Below are 24,956 nucleotides of genomic sequence, written 5' to 3' on the forward strand. Positions count from 1 at the left end.
ACTTTAAATATATTAGTGAAAGGAGCTGATCTGAAAGGGCTGCATGCTAAGGGCTATGACGCCAACTGCATGACATTCACTAAAAGGCAAAACAATTGTAAATTTCATTGATGAGGATTCTGCCAAGATCTTTGGCCTATTTTTTAATTGGGTTGTTTTTCTTATATTGTTGAAGTTTAAGAGTTCTTTGTATATTTTGTGTAACAGTCATTTTTAGATGTGTTGTTTGCAAGTTTCTTTTCCAAGTCTGTAACTTGTCTTCTTATTCCCTTGACATTGTCTTTTGCAGAATGAAAATTTTTTATTTTAATGAAGTCCAGGGTCTCAATTGTTTTTTTTTTCATGAATCATGAATTTGGTGCTGTTTCTAAAGTCATCACCATCCCAAAGTAATCTACTTGAACAATACTATATTATCTTGTAGGAGTTTCATAGTTTTGCATTTTATTTATGTGTATGATCAATTTTGAATTTTGAAGGGGTTATAAGGTCAGTTTCTAGATTCATTTCTTTGCATGTGGATGCTCAGTTGTACAAGCAATATTTGTTGAAAAGACTGTCTTTGCTTCATTAAATTTCCTTTGTTCCTTGTGAAAGATCACATGACTATATTTATGTATCTCCCGCTTTGGGCTCTCTGTGGTGTTCCATTGATCTGTATCTATATTCTTTCACTATCACACTGTCTTGATTACTGTAGCTTTATATTAAGTCTTGAAATTGGGTACTGTTATTCCTCCTATTTTCTTCTCCTTCAGTGTTGTCTTGGCTTTATTATCCTTTTAATGTCCATGGGATCAGTAATGATTGGCCCATCTTTTATTTCTGATACTAGTATTTGTATCTTCTTTTTCTTAGTTTCCCTGGCTAGAGGTTAATAAATTTCACTGATATTTTCAAAGAAGTGACAGGTTTGGTTGATTTCCTCTATTGCCCTTTATATTTTCAATTTCATTGATTTATGCTCTAATTTTTATTTTTTGTATGTTTAGTCTAGATTTAATTTTTTCTTCTTTACCTAGTTTCCTTCAGTATATTTTAGATTATTGGTTTTAGATTCTTTTTCTTTTCTAATACATGCATTAAGTGCTATGAGTTGTCCTCCAAGCACTGCTTTCACAGTATCCCACAAATTTTAAGCTGTTGTATTTTCATCTCCATTTAGTTCAAAATTTTTGACTTTGCCTTATACCTCTTCTTTGACCCATGTATTATTTTTCAAGTATGATTTTTAATCTCCATATTTTCAGATATCCCAGCAATCTTTCTGTTTTTTCTTTCTACTATACTTCCATTGTGATCTAAGCAAACATTGTAAGACTTCTATTATTTTAACTTTAGATATGTTTTATAGCCCAAGATGTGGAATATCTTTTTAATCTTTTTTGTGAGTTTAAGTAGAACAGGTACTGAAGAAAACAAGGTCACTGATTCAAACAGACATATGCACCCCTATGATTATCACTGCACTATTTATGATAGCAAAGGTATGGAAGCAAGCTAAGTGTGCATCAATGGATGAATAGACAAAAAAAGATGTGGTACATATACACAATGGAGTATTATTCAGCTATAAAAAGAAAAGAAATCCTACCATTTGCAACATGGATGGATCTAGAGGGTATTATGCTCAGTGAAATAAGACAGGCAGAGAAAGAAAAATACCAAACGGCTTCACTCATTTGTGCGGTATAAAAATAAAGCAAAGCTGAAGGAACAAAACAGCAGCAGATTCACAGACTTGTGGTTACCAAAGGGGAGAGGTTAGGGAGTGTGAGTGTGGAGGGAGAAGGGGATTAAGAGGCGCTATAAATTCACAATCACAGTATAGGTAGGTCACAGGGAAGGCAGGTCACACACAGCACAGAGAAGACAAGTAGTGACTCTGTAGCATCTTACTACACTGATAGACAGTGACTGTAATTAAGTGGGTGAGGACTTGAAAAATATGGGTGAATGATGAAACCACACTGTTGTTTATATGAAACCATCTTAAGACTCTATATCAATGATACTTAAATTTAAAAAATTTTTAAATAGGAATGAATACTCTGCTATTGTTAGATGAATTATTTTATAATGTCAGTGAGATCCAGTTGATTACTCATGCTGTTCAGTACAACCTTACTAATATTTGTCCTGGATTTGACAATCACTGACAGAAGGTTGTTGAGAAGGATTCCAAATATAATAGTGGGTTCATCTGTTTCTCCATGCAGTTCTGTTATTTTTTGCATCACATATTTTAATGCTTTGTTGTCAGGGGCATATACATTAAGGATTGTGTGTCTTCTTGGAGAACTGACTCCTTTATTACTTTATGAGATCACCTGTAAACCAGCTTGAGAAACATTGCTTCTTTTCTGGACATATAACATTAAGCCAAATGGGGCTGCCAGTGAAGTGGCATAAGATACATCTCCCATCCTCATGTGACTCAAAAGCTATTATTTCAAGACATGAAACTAAAAAATAAACTTAATGGAGGAAGGAAGTACCTAATCAAAGAGGTCCCAGAGACATTCAAAGAAAGGAAATCACAAAAGTTAAGTGAGATCTTTAATGGACGGTAGAGTAGAAAACATAACACATCAACCATGACAGGGCAATAAGCAAAGTCGGCTTAGAGACATTAGTGAAATCATTCTGGTTTCACTAACATTCATAATTTTAAAACATAACTTTAATGTTGAGAGAAACTGAATTAAGGTAGGGCACATAATTTATTTTTAAAATCAGTAGGCTATAGTAACTTTAAAATTTAGCACTAGCAATCTGCCCCAAATTACAAATGAATCACCTTCTATGGACTTGTTTCTGAGTTGGGTGGAAGCTACATATGTCTTGCAGGAACACTGTTCAGCAGCCTTTGGCCGTCCGCCACAGGCCACACAGAAGATTAGGCCACCGTGCCATTAAAATGCGGCACGCTAGTAGCCCAGAGCCTGCCCACCCCAGAGCCCAGCACCATTCTGGAAAGGCATGTTCTGACTTTGCCGTCCCAACAGTGGCACTAGAGACTTTCTCTCCCTCTAACTCCTCCAAGGGGGCACTCCCTCTGCTCGAGTCATCGGGGTGGAGTTTTGCCCTGGCTGCCCTCCACAGGAAAACTGGCTGGTGAAGTTTCATAAGGTTATGTCTGGAGTGCACTGAAAGGGGAAGAAGAGCTCCTTAGCTTTAAACTGGGCTCATCTCAGTAAGTAAACTGTCCTCTTGTGGACATTCAGGTTCACAAGACAAAGTTCCGGGCCCTGGGGCCGCGGTGGAGATGATCACCAGGAGCGGGGCTCAGAGTTGTTCTCACTACAAAAGGATTCCTGACTCAGTATCCGCAGTATCTTCAAAGCCAACAGGGATGAAACACAAGGCCTCAGGACACCTCAGACACACGGCCATCAATTATGGTTCAAAACTACAAATTAACAGTAATAAAAAGACATAGACTTAGTGTATTTCGGAAACATGAAGGGTCAGAGGAGTCAGCTTGGGAAATTGAGGCAAAGATTGCCCACTGCTCTCTGGGTACTCTTGGGAAGAGAGCACAGCCAGAACCTGGGTCACCTGAATCTTAAGGTGTTAAGCTTTCGTGACATGACACTGCCAGAGAAGAGGCTGAGTCAAGGCCCCTGATGCTTAAAAAAAAAAAAGTTTGCTTTATATCATTCATGCTCAAAACCCATGGGGCAGCAGCACTACTCTTCAAGACCACAGCATTACTCCCTAGAACGTCCTTCTTAAATAATTATACCTACACTGGATTGGGGTGGGTGTTAGAAAGAGGGAGACTACAGGAGTCAATGCTAAATATTTTTCGATATCCTTAAAAATAAGACGAATACGTAGGCTCTTACCAATTTTTTATTCTCCTACAATTTCAGGGGAAGATAGGCACTTGTTAATGCTGGCTTATCCTGGAATGCAGTGTAAATGGATGTCTGATTTAACAGTAACAAAAATAAAAGGGCATGTTTAGTTATTTCAAGGTCTATTAAGTTCAGTAACGGTGAGCTGCAAGGGGCAGCATGAATTTCAAAGACTGTCACTGTGAAGAACAGATCGCCCCGTCCACTGTCTGATCTCTGAAGGGGGTAGAAATGCCCGAACTGCTCCTAAAGCCGCTGAACAAAGCAGGAGTCGGAATGTAGATTCAGTAAAGCCCAGGAGTCTGTGGACGCCCAGTGGACCCCACACAGTGGGAATCAACAATAGGCCAGGCAGTGCAGGCTGAGCGTCCCACCCTCCCCCCAACCTCCTCTCCTCTGGGGAGGCTGGTTGAGGTGCAGTCCCTCCCAGGACAGAGGGTAAGGAAGGAGGGAAGGAGGGAGAGGTCAGCTCAGCTGCGGCTGCCGTGGTGCAGCCCGCACACTGCACACGGTAGGGGCAAACCTCACAGCCCACACCCTGACTTCCGGTGGACCTTCTCGTCACTCAGCTTCCCCAGGTATGTAGGCTTTGCACTAAGTTATAGAAAAAATATGTGAAGTAACTGGCAATATCAGTGAAATGAAAGATAGTGAGGAAATGTTTCTTTTCCTTCCTTTTTCTTTTCCAGGATGGTGAGAGTTACGCCAGCTGTTAGCAAGGCACGATTTCCCTAGAGAGCGTTGACTGACAGACATCACTCCAGCATCAGGACAGAACTAAGGAGCAGCCTGAACTGATTCGCCACTTTCATGATCATGCTTTTTTACACATCTTCTCAGTATTTCAGGTGCGTAATGCCCTTAACACCAGACCTGGCTGCAACGCTGGTTAGCGGCACAGAAGAGCTGAATTCATAGAGAGTATCTGGAGTTAGTTGTCAGAGTCTGATGTGTAAGTTAATGCAAAGTGCATATGCATATAGGCCTCTAATTCCAAATGCTGCCTCTTGGGAAAAAACACTCCACAGCACGGCTGTGTGTTCCTCACGCCCGTTACCCTGGGCATCTGCTGACACCTGCACGTGGAGACACACTGACGGCTGCACAGCAAACACTGTCATGAGGGGCTCACTTGGGGTCTCCATGTGGTCCATCTGCCCCAGGCCCAGGCTTCTAAAGGGAGTGGGGTGACGAGGCTGCTGTCCCCAGAACTCAGGGCTTTAGTCCCTGCTGGTGCCAGTCAGGGTGGGAGCAACCCGAGCTGCCCAGATAAGGGGCCCGAAGCGGCCACGGGAGCCCTGGGGACAGCACCACGTGGGCAAGGCCTCACCTGCACACTCACGATGGCCCTGCACAGATGCTGATGATTTGACTGAGGGACTTGAAAAGTGTTGCTCCTGACAGCATGTGAGGGCCCCTGCTCTGGAATCTGTGATCGTTCTGTCCAGACTAAATGTACTTTCTGTCGCCTGCACTGTAACTCGGGCTGCCCTGGGGCTAAGCATAAACCTTCCTTCAGTGAGCTGCCTGCCAGAGAAAACCACCGGAGTAAGTGCTCCACTCTGACCATGTGAAATAAGCAGCGCCAGACCGAAGAATCGCGGATGAAACTACCAGTTCAAACAATGTGTGTGCATCTTCTAGGTTGTCGTAATGTGTTGGCAAACAATCTTACCCAAACTTCCTGCCGGTGAGTGTCCCCCAGAGCCGGTAAGAAGGCACGCTGCCAGCTCCTCCCTGCCCCTGAGCCCAAAGCCTTTTCATCTCTGCCAATCTGATGCTCAACTATGTGTTTTGATATTCATTTCTTTAATTATTAGTAACATTTTAAATATTTTCATATTTTATTAGGTTTGTACTTTTTTTAAACTGCCTATTTTCAATATTTTAGTCCTAGGATTACCGATGATTCCTTGCAAATGTGTCCGTCATGTATGTAAGCACATATTAGGAATATTTGGTCATTTGTCTTTCATTCTTGCCATGGTGCTTAATACTTAAGAAATCATTTAAAAGTTCATCACACATTATAAATCATGGCAGCTTCCTAAACATGTGGACTTTTTTTTCATGGCTAGATGGAAAATGTATGAAAAATAGTTCTACCTGATACTTGTTTTCTAAGAAATACTTGCTTGAGCTGCAGGAAGATTACAGCCCCTCTGGAAACCCCCAGGGATGCTGTGGCTCCCGTTCCTCAGCGATGCGGCCGCCCTCCTCCTGAAGCCGGGAGGAGACTGAACACAGCTGCAAGGGGCCCCGTGCCCAGAGAAGCAGGCAAAGCACTGGGATCTAACCGACCCCTGAAGGGACACCTTAGTTGGGTCATTCGGCCACTGGCTGCCAGAGGGGCAGCCCTCAGCATGCCCATTAGGCGCACTTAGCATCGGGGAACAAAAACTAACAATGCATCACGCTGGCAGGTTCCTTGGCTATGATATTCAGCCTGGAAGTAGATTGGCTTCAGGCGCTGTGGGACGCAGTATGCCAGTGATTCCTTTCTCTTTTTACAGACGGGAAAAGAAAAACATTTAAAGTATCCACCGAGCTGCCAGCTTACAAGGGGATGAGACACCCAAAAGGAACCGATGTGCTGTGTATCTATGGAGTAGCCAAGCAACATAGAAACGTTGTTTTGACCTAAAAAGACTAACAAAATTGAAAGAAACATTTTTTAGAATGGAAGCTTTTTTCCTAAATGTTCAAATTTCTGGAGATCTGCACCTGTGAGCTACATGGGAGGTACAAGGGACCAGATGTTTGCAGGAGCTTGCTAACCAACTCCTTCTTGTGGAGAGATGGCATGTCTCTCAATGTGACCATCTACGGTGGCAAGGAAGTGACAAAGGAAATATGTGATCTGTTCCCTGTGGAGCGCGACTCTGACTGTCCTTCAGCTGAACACAGCAACCTTAGGGCACATCTTCCTAGAGGCAGGATTGAGTCTCAGAGGCTGCAAGCCAACCCGAGAAAGGCAAGGAAAGGCTGAACTCCATCACCCATGTCATTTAATTGTTAAGGTAATAGCTGGGTTTTCTCAAACACTGTACAGTTTATCAGATTCCTCTGGAATCCATGAACCTGTACTCTTCATACATTGATAAATGGAAATTCATTTCACAAAAAATGGCTCAACTTCTCCTTCATTGACATGTTCAAAAAACTTAGAAGCAGCAGAACAAGACAGAGAAGGGGAAGGGATGACGGGTGAGAGGTGAGAGAATCCATATTTTCACACAACAGCAAGAGAGAACTGTAACAATCAGTTTGGTTGAAAATCACAGTCTATTCCCTGCAATTATCCCTGGAAACAGCAGTGATTGGCAGATAAGGGAAGAGAAAGTAGAATCAATTATAAATTAATTGGTATAGAGAATAAATTCTAGAAATAAATTGCCAACCATTGCAAGCAGGTAAAATGTGTATGCACTATCCTGCCCTTTTCTGAATAATTTTACATCTATGTAACAGGAGCTGCTGTCACTGCAGAAGCAAGGGCACTGTCTGGATAGGACACTGAGAGGACATGACAGCAGGTTGACCTGTGAGCTGGACCTGGGCAGTTGGAGGCTCTTCACCCCTTCGCTTGTTCTTGGAATGTGCATTTCATTTGCCTTCACCACTCCCAGAAGCTTCCCCAAGGACATAGCCTTGAGATAGTGATATGGTGTTGAGACCTTCTGGATGGTGCACATTAATGAACCCAGTTAAGATCTCTATATGAACTTTAAGATTTGGCAGGTGGGTGCAGAAATCTACTAATCTTGTGCTGCCCGCAACAAGCTTCATAAATAAGTTCCTTTGCTTATTAAACCTGCCACCTACCAATATGGAGTAGTTCTGTTTCTTTTTTTCTCTGTCCTCCACACACAGAGGCTGATTTCAGATTACACCAAGGATGCTCTCAAGGAGGTTGTGAACCAACAACTGGCAAGACAGGAAACCAAAGAAATGAACCTTGGGAAAGAGGCATCCATGAAGGAAATCGTGAGCTGGCCATTGACCTGTACATGGGGTGAGGTGGCCCATATGTCAGATGCTTGTAGGCTGCCACATGAGTGTGGGGGTAACCCCCAAACCCTGGATATTTTAGTGCACTTACTTGAGAAATGGCATGTGGTGCACTACAGCAAAGAGGAATGAATGGTTAGGGAGCTGGCCTCCCCTGTGGCAGTTTGGCTAGAAACTAGCACCCTACCAGAAGCTGGAGCTCAAGTTATAAATTAGGAACAAGAGTTGAGATTAAACACATGCAGTTGGTATTTTGTTAGGTTTGGGACTAGCAAACAAGGTGGGGAGCAGAATGATAAGTTGGAGACCTTAGCATGCCATTTTGCAAAGCTAGGAGGGCACAAGCTGCGACAGGTTAAGGCCCAAGCACCTGTGACAATGCCTAAAATGCTAAGAGGTGCATCCCTGTGAAAGTGATGAGAAGGACGATGAGAATGTTGTGGCCATTGATGTGGAAACAGCCACATCATCCTATGCTGTCTGACCCATAACACAAAGGAAAAGTTTTTTTGTAATTTTTTTTATTGATGTATCACTGATATACAATCTTATGTTGGTTTCGAGTATACAACATAGTGGTTCAACCCCCACTAGTAGTTGCTATCTGTCAACATAGGAAGATGTTACAAAATCTTTGGCTATATTCTCCAAGTTGTACTACCATTCCTGCAACCAACTAATATTATGACTGACAATTTCCGTGTCCTTTTATCCCCCTCACCTTCCCCACCCACCCATTCTAACCCCTCCTCCATGGTAACCACCAATCACTTCTCAGTGTCTATGAGTCTACTGGAATACAAAGGGAAAATCTTAAGCAGCAATTACCCAAAAAACTCCCAGGAGAAAACCTGCAGTCTTCCTCTGTCCCTTGAGGGTGTAAATCTTACATGTCTTTGAAATGTAAACACCCCAGGAGATGCCCAAAAGCTGCCCACAGAGATTGAAGGAAAAAAAAAAGAGGGAGGGAGAGTTTTAAGTTCCAATTTCCGTAGACAACTCTAGTCTTTTTCAGATACTATTCAGGTTGTATAGGAAACAGGAGGGAAGGGAGTGTGGCTCGGTGACAGGGAGGCAGGGCAGGAGTCTGTAAATCAACCCCGAAAGTGGGATCCAATGCGACGTCCTTTCCAGTGATCCCCCACCCCACCCTGAGGGGAGAGTGTTCAAAATTCCAGATGGGAGACTTCAGGCTTCCACATGTCTGTGGGAACTTGCAGCACCTGGAGATAGTTCCTTTTGCCTAATTGTTAGTGTTTTACATTAACTCTATTTTCTTTTAGTTCCAAAACTTCAGAACAGACTGGAAGAAAATTGTTAGAAAATGCTTCATGTAAACGTCAAGCTTTGACAGGTGTTATTGGGTTTCTGACGTAAGCTTCCAAAAGAGGACACAAGAGTTGTACTCATCTATGAAACACATTATTGTTAACACTCATGTTAATTCCAAGGAATTATTGGCTAAGCATGACTCATAACCATCGCCGGGTATCTAAATAAATTGCTTCACAACTTCTCCTTCAAAGAAAACCGCAAAACTAACAAATCCCAAATGCAGGAAAGCACACACGAGTGCAGTCAGTCGCGAGATCTTTCCCAGGCACTGCTGCAGAAGTGAGCAGTGCACCTCACTGACGCAATTTGAAGATCAACAACAGGCATATTAAACTGACCACTAGAGCCCTGGAATCTATTCTGAGAAAATGCAAAATTTTTCAGCACTAAACTAGAAGAAAATGGATAAGATTAGTCAAAATGAAAAGAAATGAAATGAGCAATTATTATATAGCACAAGAAACTAGAACACAAATAGGGCTAAAAAGTTAGTCGTACCCTCCCCGTGGCCTAAGGAGCTCCCCATCTTGCGGCATGCCAGGCGTTCAAGGACACGGAGGAAGGCAGAAGCATCTCGCAGCCCAGGGACCAGGCCAGTGGTGAACTGTCTGCTCTTAGCATCTGTCTGTGAAGAGAAAGTAGAAATAAAGGAGAAAATGGTCAAAATTACTTGCAAAGTGCTGTGTGAACACAGTGGCAATCTCCGCCGTACCTTAAGCAAACTCTCTTTCCAGATCACGTGGACTACTTTTTGCTTTTCTACCCTGCATTTCTAAAACCTACAGTGGTTAGTTAAGAATGAGTTAATATCTGTAAACCCCCAACCTTCATCTGTTGAATCAGAATAGTCAGGAAAAGGCATTATAAGTGGTAATTGCCTTAAGAATCCCCATTCTTTCGGAGGTTTGAACTTCTTATATTGGATTTTGCCACCTGCTCCCGTGTGTCCGCTCTACAAGTCTAAAAGTAACACAGAGCAGCACATGTCCAACTTTAGTGTGTATCATCACCTGGGGATCTTGTCTGATTCTGATCAATAGCTCTGGTCTCTTTCTAACAAGTTCCCAGGGGATGAGGATGAAGCAAATTTGTGGAAAATATATATATATATTGCACTCATAGAGCAGGTACTGAAATTCTAACGAGTGGGAAATTACTTCATAAAAAGGGATTATTCTGCAAGTGATCAGTACACAGTTCTCAGTGGCGCACCATACAAACACACAGGTCACACCCTGAGCGAGGATCCCAGCCAAGGGGACAATCCAGCTCTGAAACTGGCTCAGCTCTTCTTCTCAGACCTGGTGCTTCCGGGGAGAACCCTGTCTTCCAGGAAGGGGAGCCCTCCAGGGCAGGGATGTATCTTCCCACGGAAGGGTCATGTTTCTTTAATTTACACAAAGGCACAGTGTGGATTATTTGTGGCTATTATGGAAATTTCACTTTAGAGAGAAGAAAGTAAAAATTTATCTCTTTTGAAAAGAAAAACTTGACCTTTTTAAGAATGAAATTATTTGTATTTATTTAAACCTTAATTTGATTTGCATTTTTGAATAATAAATATATTTTAATTTACTTCTATTTTACTCCTCTAGCTTTTGCAAAGTTTTCAAAGAACAGCATTAGTAAACTCAAACTCTCAGGGAAGTAGAAAAACAAAAAGTTGTACCTTTCTAACTACCAGCATATTAGATTATATTTTCATCCCCCCAAAGCAGCTTATTTGCCTAAATATAAATGATATCTTAAAACATTTCTATATTTCACTGTGTTCCTTGATAAGAAACTTAATTAGAAACAGGATCAATTTGTTTTCTCACCCTGTAACTATATGTGTGTGTGTAGGTTAATGGGGTTCAGGGCACACTACATCAAAATATGGCATGCTGGCATATTGAGTATTTTAAGCAGGTAGGTCACACTGACCTCTACCGCCTTACTGTTTTCCTTGAAACAGGTCATAAAATCCTCATGTGAGAGTGACCTTCCTATACCCAGAGGAAAGGAGCATCTTTATGCCTGTGAACAAAGATTCCTAACAAACAGGACTTGCTAAGTTTCCCCCAGTTTACTATAATTACCTCATACTCTTTAACCTATCACATTCCTCCACAACTGTCCACTCTTCCTCAAGTCCAGTGTAAGAATACAGGTCTGTTTCTTTAGGTCTTCATTTCCTCATTAAGGCTCCCATGTTGTGTAAAACTTACACTAAATGCGTACACATTTCTCCTGTTAATCTGTTCTTGCCAGTTTGATTTTCAAACCCAGCCAAGAACCCCAGTAGGGTCAAAGAAAAAACTTTTTCCTTCCCTATAGTGTATATATTCTTCTATTTCAAAAATAATTTAGTATCCATTACAATAAAAGGTAACCACAATAGAATCATAAACTATTAACCTACAACAAGAGATGGAAACAAAGTAATCAATGAAAAAGAGGTGATGGTTCCATACACCTTGGCTAAAACCAGAACCGGTTTTGAGTAGATCAAGCACATATTCCAGCTCTCCTCCCATCAAACACTACAAATCCCTGGAAAGACTATCTATGTGCGTCCATGGATGTCCATCAGCATGAGCCAGAGGGTCCCTGGGAAGGCTGGGAATTGCCAGGGGTTACAGAGTGTTCTAGACAAGCAGGGGAAGCCCATTTTTAGGTAAGCATTTCTGGTAAACTTTCTAAGGGATCTCAGAAGAAAAGAACCTGAAGCTCCAAGTCTCCTGACATGTGTTATGATTTATTTTCTCATTCAAGCAATTTTGGGTTATTTTCTTTTTTTTAATTGAAGCATAGTTGATGTAATATTGTATTAGTTTCAGTTATACAACATAGTGATTCAATAGTTATATGCATCACAAAATGCTTACCAAGATAAGTGTAGTTACTGTCATTATACAAAGATTATTGACTATATTCCCCATGCTGTACCTATTTATTTTATAATTGGAAGTTTGTCCCTCTTTATCCACTTCACTTATTTCATTGTATTCTTTTTCTTAAAGGGGCCACTCCAATTTGTAGAAGCTTCAGGACCCACAAGACTTAGACAACCCTGTATCAGAGACATGAGGAGTGCTACATCCATGGTGCAAGAACGGGTCATCATGAAAAAATGCAGAGGTCTTGAAAGTGAAAATTACAATTGTTGAAATCTAAAAATAAGTGAATATATGGCTTGAAAAGGAAAATGGAAATAGCTGAATGGTGAATGAGAGAGCAAGAAGGTCCAGGAAGGATTTCTTCCATAGCCCATACTGATCAAAATTTATGAGAAAAGTTAAGAGACATGGAAGATAGATCCATCTTATGGCTTTACAAAAGCACAGAATGGAGAGAATGGAAGTCAGCCATGTGTGAAGGAATGATGGCTGAGAATATTCCAGGAACAAGGAAGCACAAATCCTTAGACTGAAAGGGCCCACTGAATATGAGGATAACTAAAAACAACAAAAAACACAACAAAAAAAACACCAGGCATGTAGTAGTGAGATTTCAGTGTACCAAGCCTAAAGTTCCAAAAGTGACTGGTGAAAAAGGAGATTACCCAAAAAGAACCAGAGCCAAATTGACACTTGCCATCTCCTCAAAAGCACTGGAGCCAAGAAGATAATGGAACACTATCTTCAAGAACAGGAGGAAAAACAATGGAATTTAAATTCTATATCCAGAGAAAATATTGGTCATATGTAAGGGCAAAACCAAGACATTTTTAAGCACCCAAAAGCTCAAGAAATTCACCACCTACATACTTTCTCTAAAAGATGTGTTCCAGCATGAAGAACAATTATTCCAGGAGATAAGATGATATACAAGAAGCAATGGTGATTTAAAAAACTTAATAGCATGTGTTGCACAACTAAATATTGATGCACTTTTAAAATTAAAATTAATATTCCCAAAGATATCAAAAGGAGAAAGGCTTTGGGGGACTTTCATGGAATGTGTAATAAAACAAAAGTGTGCTTGGGATCCTGTTTTGATAAAGAGAGGTAGATACTAACTCCATATGTTAGAAAAAAGCAACATGAAGCACATGCATGGTGACATTAAGGACAAATTTTAGAAATAGAATGCATAATTTTTAAATCAGTGAAAGTGGAACAATTGAACAAAGAAAATTAAAACAATTCAATGGAAATCAAGAAATCAGGAAAAGGGAGAAAAATTAAAGGGAAAGTACTGTAAAAAAATCCCACAAACACATGGAGGCTCCACAACATGCTCCTAAATAACCAATGGATCAATGACCAAATAAAAACAGAGATCAACTAATATATAGAGACAAATGACAACAATAATTCAACACCGCAAAATGTGTGGGAGGCAGCCAAGGCTGTGCTAATAGGGAAGTATATTGCAATACAGGCCACCTCAAGAAAGAAGAACAATCACATATAAGCAGTCTAAACTCACAACTAATGAAACTAGAAAAAGAACAACAAATGAGGTCCTTAGTCAGTAGAAGGAGGGACATAATAAAGATTAGAGCAGAAATAAATAAAATTGAGAAGAATAAAACAATAGAAAGAATCAATGAAAGCAAGAGCTGGTTCTTTGAGAAAATAAACAAAATAGATAAATCCCTAGCCAGACTTATCAAGAAAAAAAGAGTCTACACACAGAAAATAAGAAATGAGAAAGGAAAAAATCACTATGGACACCATAGAAATACAAAGAATTATTAGAGAATACTATGAAAAATTACATGCTAACAAACTGGATAACCTGGAAGAAATGTACAACTTTCTAGAAAAATACAACCTTCCAAGGCTGACCAAAGAAGAAACAGAAAATCTGAATAGACCAATTACCAGCAACGAAACTGAACTGGTAAACAAAAACCTACCTAAGAACAAAACTCCTGGACCAGATGGCTTCACCGCTGAATTTTATCAAATATTTAGTGAAGACCTAACACCCATTCTCCTTAAAGTTTTCCAAAAAATAGAAGAGAAGGGGATACTTCCAAACTCATTCTATGAGGCTAGCATCACTCTAATACCAAAATCAGGCAAAGACACCACAAAAAAAGAAAATCACAGACCAATAACCCTGATGAACATAGATGCAAAAATACTTAACAAAATATTAGCAAACCAAATTCAAAAATACATCAAAAAGAATCATCCATCATGATCAAGTAGGATTTATTCCAGGGATGCAAGGGTGCCACAGCATTCGAAAATCAATCAACATCATCCACCACATCAACAAAAAGAAGGACAAAAACCACATGGTCATCCCCATAGATGCTGAAAAAACATTCGACAAAATTCAACATCCATTCATGATAAAAACTCTCAACACAATGTGTATAGAGGGCAAGTATCTCAACATAATAAAGGCCATATATGACAAACCCACAACCAACATTATGCTTAACAGTGAGAAGCTGAAAGCTTTTCCTTTAAGATCAGGAGCAAGACAAGGTTGCCCACTCTCCCCACTTCTATTCAACATAGTACTGGAGGTCCTAGCCATGGCAATCAGACAATACAAAGAAATAAAAGGCATCCAGATTGGCAAGGAAGAAGTTAAACTGTCCCTGTTTGCAGATGATATCATAGTGAACATAAAAAACCCTGAAGAATCCATTCCAAAACTACTAGATCTAATATCTGAATTCAGCAAAGTTGCAGGATACAAAATTAATACACAGAAATCTGTGGCATTCCTATACACTAACAACAAACTACCAGAAAGAGAAATCAGGAAAACAATTTCATTCACAATTGCATCAAAAAGAATAAAATACCTAGGAATAAACCTAACCAAGGAAGTGAAAGACTTATACTCTGAAAACTACGGGACACCCATGAGAGATATTAAAGAAGATACCAATAAATGGAAACACATCCCATGCTCATGGATAGGAAGAATTAATATTGTCAAAACGGCCATCCTGCCTAAAACAATCTATACATTCAATGCAATTCCTATCAAAATACCCATAGCCTTCATCAACAAAATAGAGAAAATCATGGTAAAATTCATATGGAACCACAAAAGATGTCAAATAGCCAAAGGAATTCTGAGAAGGAAGAATATAGCAGGGGGAATTATGCTCCCTAACTTCAAGCTCTACTACAAAGCCACAGTAATCAAGACAATTTGGTACTGACACAAGAACAGATCCATAGAACAATGGAACAGGCTAGAGAGCCCTGATATAAACCCAACCATATATGGTCAATTAATATATGATAAAGGATACATGGACATACAATGGGGAAAATGACAGCCTCTTCAACAGCTGGTGTTGGCAAAACTGGACAGCTACATGCAAGAGAGTGAAACTGGATTATTGTTTAACCCCATACACAAAAGTAAACTCAAAATGGATTAAAGACTTGAATATAAGTCATCAAAGTATAAAACTTTTAGAAGACAACATAGGCAAACATCTCCTGAATATAAGCATGAGCAACTTCTTCCTGAACACATCTCCTCGAGAAAGGGAAACAAAAGCAAAAATGAACTCAAGGGACTACATCAAACTAAAAAGTTTTTGTACGGTAAAGGACATCATCGGTGAATCAAAAAGGCATCCTACACTATGGGAGAATATATTTGTAAAATGACATTTCTGACAAGGGATTAACATCCAAAATATATAAAGAACTCACACACCTCAACACCAAAGCGAAGAACCCAATTATCAAATGGGCAGAGGATATGAAGAGATAGTTCTCCAAAGAAGAAATTCAGATGGCCAACAGACACATGAGAAGATGCTCCCTGTCGCTAATCATCAGGGAAATGCAAATTAAAACCACAATGAGATATCACCCACACCAGTAAGGATGGCCAGCATCAAAAAGACTAAGAACAACAAATGCTGGCAAGGATGTGGAGAAAGGGGAACCCTCCTACACTGCTGGTGGGAATGTAAGCTAGTTCAACCATTGTGGAAAGCAATATGGAGATTCCTCAAAAACTAAAAGTAGAAATACCATTTGACCTTGGAATCCCACTGCCTGGAATATACCCAAAGAATACAACTTCTCAGATTAAAAAAGGCATATGCACCCCTATCGTAGCCCTTTTTACAATAGCCAAGCAATGGAAGCAACCTAAGTGTCCATCAGTAGATGAATGGATAAAGAAGATGTGGTACACATACACAATGGAATATTATTCAGCCATAAGAAGAAAACAAATCCTACCATTTACAACAACATGAATGGAGCTGGAGGACATTATGCTTAGTGAAATAAGCCAGGCGGGAAAAGACAAATGCCAAATGATTTCCCTCATTTGTGAAGTATAACAATGAAGACTGAAGGAACAAAATAGCAGCAGACTCAGAGACTCCAAGAATGAACTAGTGGTTACCAAAGGGGAGGAGTGTGGGAGGGTGGGTGGGGAGGGAGAAGGGGACTGAGGGGTATTTTTAGTACACGTGGTGTGGGGGATCACTGGGAGAACAGTGTAGCACAGAGAAGGCACATAGTGGATCTGTGGCAACTTGCTGCACTGATGGGCAGTGACTGCATTGGGGTATGGGTGGGGACTTGATAATATGGGTAAATGTAGTAACCACATTGTTTTTTCATGTGAAACCTTCATAAGTGTATATCAATCATACCTTAATAAAAAATTTTTTTAAATAAAGGGAAAGTACTGTAAATAAAAAGACTAAAATGAGATGGCAAGATAGGTCTTAACTTGAGTAGTCACAATAATTTTAAACAGGGTACATTGTAAATATAATGTAAATTATAAATGTAAATGTAAACATAGAATAGAGCAGATGCTGAATGTTAAGTATATGAAAATATTTGAGTATTTAAATACATTTTTGAAACTGCACAGAAAACAGTTATATATGGATATAGGTGTGCGTTAAATCTTCAATATAGGAATATTCACTAAACTCTTGAAATGATATATTTGCAGAGAGGAGTAATTGGGACTGATGATGGTAATAACTAAAAGATATCAATCTGAGATTCATTTCTTAAATAATAATAAATTAGACTAGAAACAAACATGACTGAATGTTAACAGTTGCTAATTCTGAATGGTGTTGAGTATGGGCATTTGTCAAATTAATCCTTTACGTTTCTCTTTTCTTTCTAGTTCTCCAAAATATTATTTTATGAAAATAAGGAAGGAAAGATCAGAGGAAAGGGCAAGCAAGTGGCTTACTACCACAGCTGACTTGGTTTTGACAGCCAAGAAGAAGTCGCATCCTCTCATGGGTGGCAGAAGGGAGAGAAACAGATGCGTCGGAAGTATAGAGCGCTGGCGGGCATGACCAGCCTGGACACAGCAGCTCGGTGAGGCTGCGGATGTGTGCATCCATCAGAGGCCACTCCCCAGTGCCCTACAGTGCAAATCCTCGCTTACCACCCCTAACAAAATATATTCCCAACTTCTCAAAAGAAAGTCAATATTCAAAACTTTTCCTCTAGATTTTATAAGTAGAAATCAGTATTAACTGAAGAACAAGGAAACCTTTCCTATAATAGCTTCTTCCTGACTCTTTTCATTTCATGTCCTGGTGGTGCAATTCCTTGCTGACTTTTCTCTGGCTCTTGGTGGTTACTTGCTATTTTTCAAAAGTAGTGGCCCCTTTGTTGCTTGCAGAAAGAAAACTAAACTGGAGCTTGAGCACCAAGCTGTAGTCTGGGAGCTGAAACACTGATTGACATCTTTTTTAGCAGAAGGTCAGTAGTGCCTACTCCATTCCTTAAGTGCTAAGAATAACTATTAAATTTATTTTCTCTTCTTAATCTTAGAATTGATCATAGAGTATAACATATTTTACATTACTGTATGAGTTTACATATGGGCTCATAGATCAGAAGGTAGAATTTATCCCATGCACAGTTCTGCAGATTTTCTTTTGTTGACTTTTGAAGAGTTGAAGAAAGTACCTAAATGATAAGAAGTTGAACAAAAATCACTGGGGAAAATATGGTTCCGCATTGGAAGGGAACCATCCTTCCATACTTCTGGGTCAGAAAACTCAGAAAACCATAGTAAAAACGTTTATTATACTAAGAATACAATTTAGCAGCCTGAGTGACAAAATTCATTGAATAGTGTTCTAATGCTCAGGGTTTGTACATCTTCTATCAGCAGCATAATCCAATGCCCAGTGCAATGTCTGACATACAGGTAGCTAATAACTATATTTTAATAAATAAACAAGTGAATGAATGAATGAATATAAGATAAAAGGAAAAAGGAAAAAAGATAACTGACCCACACAGCAATGGTGATGGCTGTATCTGCCCTCAACAGCTATCATCACTTTCAAGAATAGGTCTGCACCAGGGAAATAATCAAGAACTGCCCAGCTGTTCTAATGTCAGTAGAAACAAACAAACAAGAAAAACTAAAATAACTCTAAGTTTTTACACTGAAATATTGATCTAGTAAAACACCATTCTTAGAAGTTCAGTCTTAGGTGATCCGTGTCTCCCCAAGACGGATATGCTAAGTCCTAACCCTTAGGAGCTCAGAATGTAACCCTATATGAAAGTAGGATCAAGTTAAAACTGCTTACAGAAGTAGTTAAGTTAAAATGAGGTCTTTTGGTGGGCCCTAGTCCAAAATGGCTGGTGTTCTTACAAAAGGGGGTAATTTAGAAACAAAGATAGACATGAACAGAAGGTAGAATTTATCTGAGCAAAAATGGATTCAAATTAGGCAGCACAGACTGGAAGTAGCTGGGGGCGCTCCACTGAAAGGAGCTGTTGTAAAGACTTTTATAGAAGAGGCAGGAACAAGGAAATTCTTTGGTTATAACTTAAGTGGTTATGTTATTTGGGAAAGCCCACTTGGATGTTTGTGATTGGTTAGCCTTTGAATTTCATTTCTTAACCTTGAAGCTTGGGTTTTGGTTTGCTTACATGAGCTACTAATACGTTAAAGCCACTTCAGTCTAATGATCTTCTTGTTTAATTAATTTAACAAGGGCTTCCTATCCACGTTTTTCAGTAGAGATTAGGAAAAGTTGTTTTGCAACCATCATTTATCAAACATGTATTATATATGATTTTGAAACTGTTTAATGTCTCAATATATAAAGCTTCTTTTTAAAATTATGGAACATGTCGAGTCCTGGGATGTTTTAATTCTGAGAATGTACAGGAATTTTGGAATGTTATTTATTTCATCCAACAAAAACCAAGGTATTCTAGTGAATGCTTGGATATAATGATGAATACAAACAGACCTGATACACAGCCAGCCTCTGAAGTTTATAGTCATGTAGATATTTAAAAGCAAAACTTTAATAAATGCTCTCAAAATAGGTACACAGCAATAAATAACAGGAAGGTGTGACCCAAATACAGATCTCCGGGAACTGTTTTTCTTAAGTATGACTGATTTGAGGTCTGAGAGTAGAAGCTCACTTCACTGAAGAAGAGAAATGTTTTGCAGGTAGAAGACGCAATACAGGGAGGCCCAGCAGAGAGTGTGAGGGGCAGAGGGGCTGAGAGGAGCCTGCGGCAAGCTCGGGCGGAGGAGGAGAGCAGCTGGCTCAGGCAGCAGCTTCAGGCCTATGCCAACAACTTTGTGTTGTCTTCAGAGTATCTGTAAATCATTAAACAGTTTTATACAAAGGGGGTTAATGCTATCAGATGTTATTTTGAAAAAATCGCTCTGCCTTTTAACTGCTTCCTGGGGCTTTTTGTTGGCCTGGGTGTGCACCAGCCCCTCCTCAGCTGCTCCATTAAAAGAAGTAGATGATGTGCAACGAATGACCCCAGTGAGCACCGGGCGGCAGCAGGGGGCGGTAGCGGAGGAACGTGAACTGCTTTTCATTTCCCAGAACTTGTGCTATTTCTTTCTAATGATCACAAACAGCCTTTTGAATCTTTTTAAAGATACCATTATACTCATTTTTGAGGGTTTCCTGCTTGCTCTATTAACTGCTTCCTTAAGTGTTAGCTCTTTTTATTACATTTCTTTCTTCTTTCATGGTGTTTCCTCAAATGTGTAGTGATTTTCTGTTTTGTCTCTCTGTGCTTTTGAGGATCTTTGTTTGTTTATGGATACAAGCCTGCTGATCAGGACTATGGGGGAGCAGGTGACACTATCCAATAGTATTAGAGAAACTATTTTGGTAGTTTACAGGTAAGTTCATTAGCTTTGGGGGAACTTCCCTGTCTCTTGATCCCCAGAACCGACAGTGTTTGCTTTCTCCTTACAGCAAAGGTCACTGTTGTTGTCTGTTGCTCAGTCCAAGCAGAAACTGGTCCATCTGCTCCAAGCATCCTTGCTCCTGAATCACCTCATTGTCCCCGGGGCCTCTCCTTGTAACTTTATTCCTCCAGGACGTGCCCTACACTTTTATAGAAGTTCCTCTTGCCCCTGTTTTGGAGAAGGTTCCCTCTAGACTTGTTTCTCTATAAATGTGACCCTGTCTGTTTTCTCTCTTTCAAGAATTTCTCAGTTTTAGCTTACTGATGATGGCACTCTTATTTTCCACTGCATTAATAGGTTATCCAAGTATACTTTTTAAAAGACTTTCCAAGAAATTTTGATTGAAAGAGGAGGTAGAAATCAGAATAAACATAATTTAAGTTTTCCTTGATAATATAGAAAAAAAAATTAGAGTGTGGATCCTTAGGGTCGCCATTACAAAGATCGATTATAGAGAGTGGGATGCTCTGCAGGAAATCAGGTGACTCCAACAAGAAAAAGTTCTGCTGAAAATAACAAGTTCTGTGGAACTATACTGCTGAGACAGGGACCGTGGGTGTAGTCAGAGTAGGGTGAGGTCCTCCGGGAAAAGCAGGGCAGAATATTTACAGTCAGAGCAATGTAACAATGGGCAAAGAAGTCCCCATTGAAACTCTGTTAAGCGTTATGCAAAGTCAAGGTCACACTAATTCTCGAGCGAAAGATACCTAAGAATACAGACATCTTCAGTGAGATCAGTTAAATATCAAAAGTCCGGGAGCAACTTGGCCTGGAATGTCTGAGTGTTCAGCATGAATCCGCTGTCAGCCGTGGCAATCAGACTATGACCCAGCCCACCTTGAGGACAGGGCAGGTGATGCAAGTCCACACCCCTAAGTTATTTTCATGTTCTCGAAAAATCCTCAACTGCCTATAAAACCCCCTAGACAATGCACCACTATGGGCTCTCTTATCCCCTCCTGGTGTGAGCCAGGAGCTCTATTCTCTCACTTTATTTCTAAATAAAAGCCTGTACCTTGCTCTCCTACCTTGAGTGTTTGCGAAGCTCATTCTTTGGCTTCGTGAACAAGAACCCCGGCATCACTGGCATTCCTTTATAATCAAGGTTTCTTTATAACATTTGACTTTTCTTTTTATCTCTAGGCTTGTCATGGTTTATTTAGTGTCCTGACTGGAGTTCTAGTAGCAGTGGACATTCCATCTCCTGCACCTATGACATTAATAAAGCGGTGTTAGAACGCCACAAATGAGTTTCTAAAAATCCTCCTCTGCCCATTATTACCTCAGAGTTAAAGTCCCTTTTTTTGTAATTAGACTATGGTTGATACACAATATTATATTGGTTTCAAGTGTATAATGTTAGGCTGGAGGAAGGAAAAACAAGGACATGCAAACAGAACAGAGAGATGCCATAGGGGGAGAACAGACCAGACCCCAAGGTCCATGCCGTATATGGAAAGGGGACAGCTCTTCCTGAATTCCATCCTGATGTGCCAACTGGGACCTGGATGTCAGCCTCCTCCCTCTTGGAAGGAAAAAAGTTTCTAGTCTATTGTGTCACCTTTAGCCAATCATACTCTCCACGCCCCTAGGATAGCTTGCCCACTCCTCCCCCTCCTAACCCCTTATAAGCTCCCACCTCCCCAACCGGGTATGACTTCCCCGGCCTGTAATTCCCAGACCGTGGAACATCACCCGGGAGTTGCACTCAAATAAATTACCTGGCCCTTTGTTGCCCCTCTTCACCTGCTTATTTCGGCTAAAATTTATCTTACACTTTTAGCACATGCAGAATTTTTTAGGAGTGGAGTGATCCAGTTTCAGAAACTTACGTTCAAATGCTTTGTAAGAGAAAGAGAGAGACGGTGTGCAAATATGGCAAAATGTGAACAACTGATCAGTCCAGGATGAAGGGTAAATGAGGTGTTCCTTTTTTCTGTAGGTTTGAATTTTTTTTTAATTGGGAAAAACACTTAGGAATAAATGTAACAAAAATACAGTGCCTATATGAACAAATGTATAAAATAATATTTAAGGACATAAAATGCCACTTGAATATCTGAAAAAAGTTGTGTATCATTATAGAAATTAACAGATGTGGAATACTTTTTTTCTGGTGTTTGTATTTTAAAAACACCCCCATTTTTATGAATTTGGAAGGATGTTAATTTAAATTGTAAAAAGAAAATACAGGAGATTTATTCATTTATTCTTTTATTTTACATTTGCAAACTCATGATACTGGGCCCCAGCAGAGGGTCCCATGCCCACTGGTACCCACTCCTCACTCCCTGAAGGTACTGGGCTGGACAGGAGAGAAGTGGGAAGTGGCAGGGGCATCAGAAGTGAATAACCCATGGTTAACACCCAAAATATATAAAGAACTTACACGCCTCAACACCCAAAAAGCAAATAACCCGATTAACAAATGGGCAGAGGATATGAAGAGACAGTTCTCCAAAGAAGAAATTCAGATGGCCAACAGGCACATGAAAAGATGCTCCATGTCGCTAATCATCAGAGAAAAGCAAATTAAAACCACAATGAGATATCACCTCACACCAGTAAGGATCACCACCATCCAAAAGAAAAATAACAACAAATGCTGGTGAGGATGTGGAGAAAGGGGAACCCTCCCACACTGCTGGTGGGAATGTAAACTAGTTCAGCCATTGAGGAAAGCAATATGGAGGTTCCTCAAAAAACTATAAATAGAAATACCATTTGACCTTGGAATCCCACTCCTTGGAATTTACACAAAGAATACAACTTCTCAGATTCAAAAAGATATATGCACCCCTATGTTCATCGCAGCACTTTTTACAATAGCCAAGATATGGAAGCAACCTAAGTGTCCATCAGTAGATGAATGGATAAAGAAGATGTGGTACGTATACACAATGGAATATTATTCAGCCATAAGAAGAAAACAGGATTGTAGTTCTCACTAAATCCAATTTCAGTGGTCCCAGTGACAAACTGGTATATAGGGGTGGGGAGAAACAAGAAGGACTCTTAAGTCACCAGCATCCAGAAGTAAGGCCAAGGCCCCTTGTTGGTGCCATGCAGCCTTGGGCTGGTGCATTCTGACCCTTGTAAGTGGATGCAGTTTTAGACATCCTCTCTCCAGCCCTCCAGCAAGGCCATTTGTCCATTCAGTGAGCAAACCTTGTTACTTTCCAAGCATCTGCTTTTTAAAAATGGCTCTTTAAAAAAAAACATTACGAAGGTGTGATTGGTACACAGAAAGCTGTACATATTTCATGTGTACAGCCTGATGAGTTGTAAATCTACATCCATGACCATCACCACAGTCTATGCCATTATGCATCCATCACTCCAAGTTTCCTCTCCACTCTTTTTATTACCGCTGTGAGGAAATGTTACCTGATATTTAGCTGAATAATCAAAAACTGTCTAATGTAATGTTCACATCCAAATAAACTTCTCTATGTCGTTAAGTGGATTAAGAAAATTACAAGCATCAGATATCTTGAACTTAGCCTTGAAAGTTAAAATGAGACTTGATGTCAACAGCAGGGGCCTCTGAGGAAGCTATTGCTTTTGAGATTAAGTACTTAATAACCATTAGCCGTCACTTAGAAAGACAAGAGAGATTTAGCAAACACGTACATATCCTGGTACTAAGTATTTTAAATTGAATCTATACTTATTTTGTATGTTTTCATTTTTTAAAATGTGTTTATAAGTCTTGTTTGGTTACGACAAAAATTTCTAGGTAATATTGAAAAGTTTGGGTTTTCTTATTGTGTAAGACATGGATGTTTATCATAGGAAATAGTATTTGTTAGATTGCTTGTGGTAGAAAATTATGATGTTCGGGTCAAGCTATAATCTGTTTGCCCCAATCATGTAATGACTTTCCTGCTGATTATCACCTTGCTGATCTCTAATGTGTTAGCTTAAATACCAAGACTATATTGACCATTTGTAAGTCTGGGGAAAGGAAATCCTGGGGCAAAATACCCCTAAAAACCAAAATCAGTTAAATGGAGAAATAAAGTTTAAAACCCATTTATTGCTCACAAACTGCAGTCCCAGGCCGTCTTTCTTCTCTGCTCAAGCAGCCACAACACCCCTCTTCCCCCTCACCTCTCAGGTACAGATAAGCCCTCTGATGCCCAGGTAATCACCCACTAATATGGAGATGAACTTCTCCACCTGAGGAAAGATGCAAATGCACTAAAGCCATACTTCTTCCCACCTCTGACCACCTAGTGATATGCAGATATACTAAAGCCAGGCGAGATATTCTGGAAATGTTTCAATTTTACCCACAATTCACCCTTCCAGAAATCTCGCCTTACAATTGACTCGATCCCCCTCTTCCAACCAATCTAGTAACATGCAATAGCAACAGCAATAAAATCTTGATAATCCTCAAGCCAGAGGATTCAGCCTATGTAGATTAAGTAAATGTACTTTACAGCACAATCTCTTACTAAGCACAAAATACGTTTCTACACTTGTTTACTCATTCTTCACAATCATGCTAGATTGCTCACAAAACTTCTACCAAACATTAGAACAGTCAAGCCTCTCTTTAAACATTATTTTCTT

The 24,956-nt window shown here is 40.0% G+C and overlaps 1 protein-coding gene across 1 annotated transcript in view; it reads right to left on the reverse strand.

Annotated features, from left to right (window-relative positions):
* LOC140846900 (bromodomain adjacent to zinc finger domain protein 2B-like) overlaps positions 1–24,956 on the reverse strand; it is a 156,628-nt gene that overhangs the window by 21,290 nt on the left and 110,382 nt on the right. Inside the window, exon 31 of the mRNA XM_073225100.1 lies at positions 9,708–9,834. Coding sequence (XP_073081201.1) covers positions 9,708–9,834 — 127 coding nt within the window. The remainder of the gene's footprint in view (positions 1–9,707; positions 9,835–24,956) is intronic.

The sequence above is a fragment of the Manis javanica genome, chromosome 16 (assembly GCF_040802235.1).
Source record: "Manis javanica isolate MJ-LG chromosome 16, MJ_LKY, whole genome shotgun sequence".
Taxonomy (NCBI): domain Eukaryota; kingdom Metazoa; phylum Chordata; class Mammalia; order Pholidota; family Manidae; genus Manis; species Manis javanica.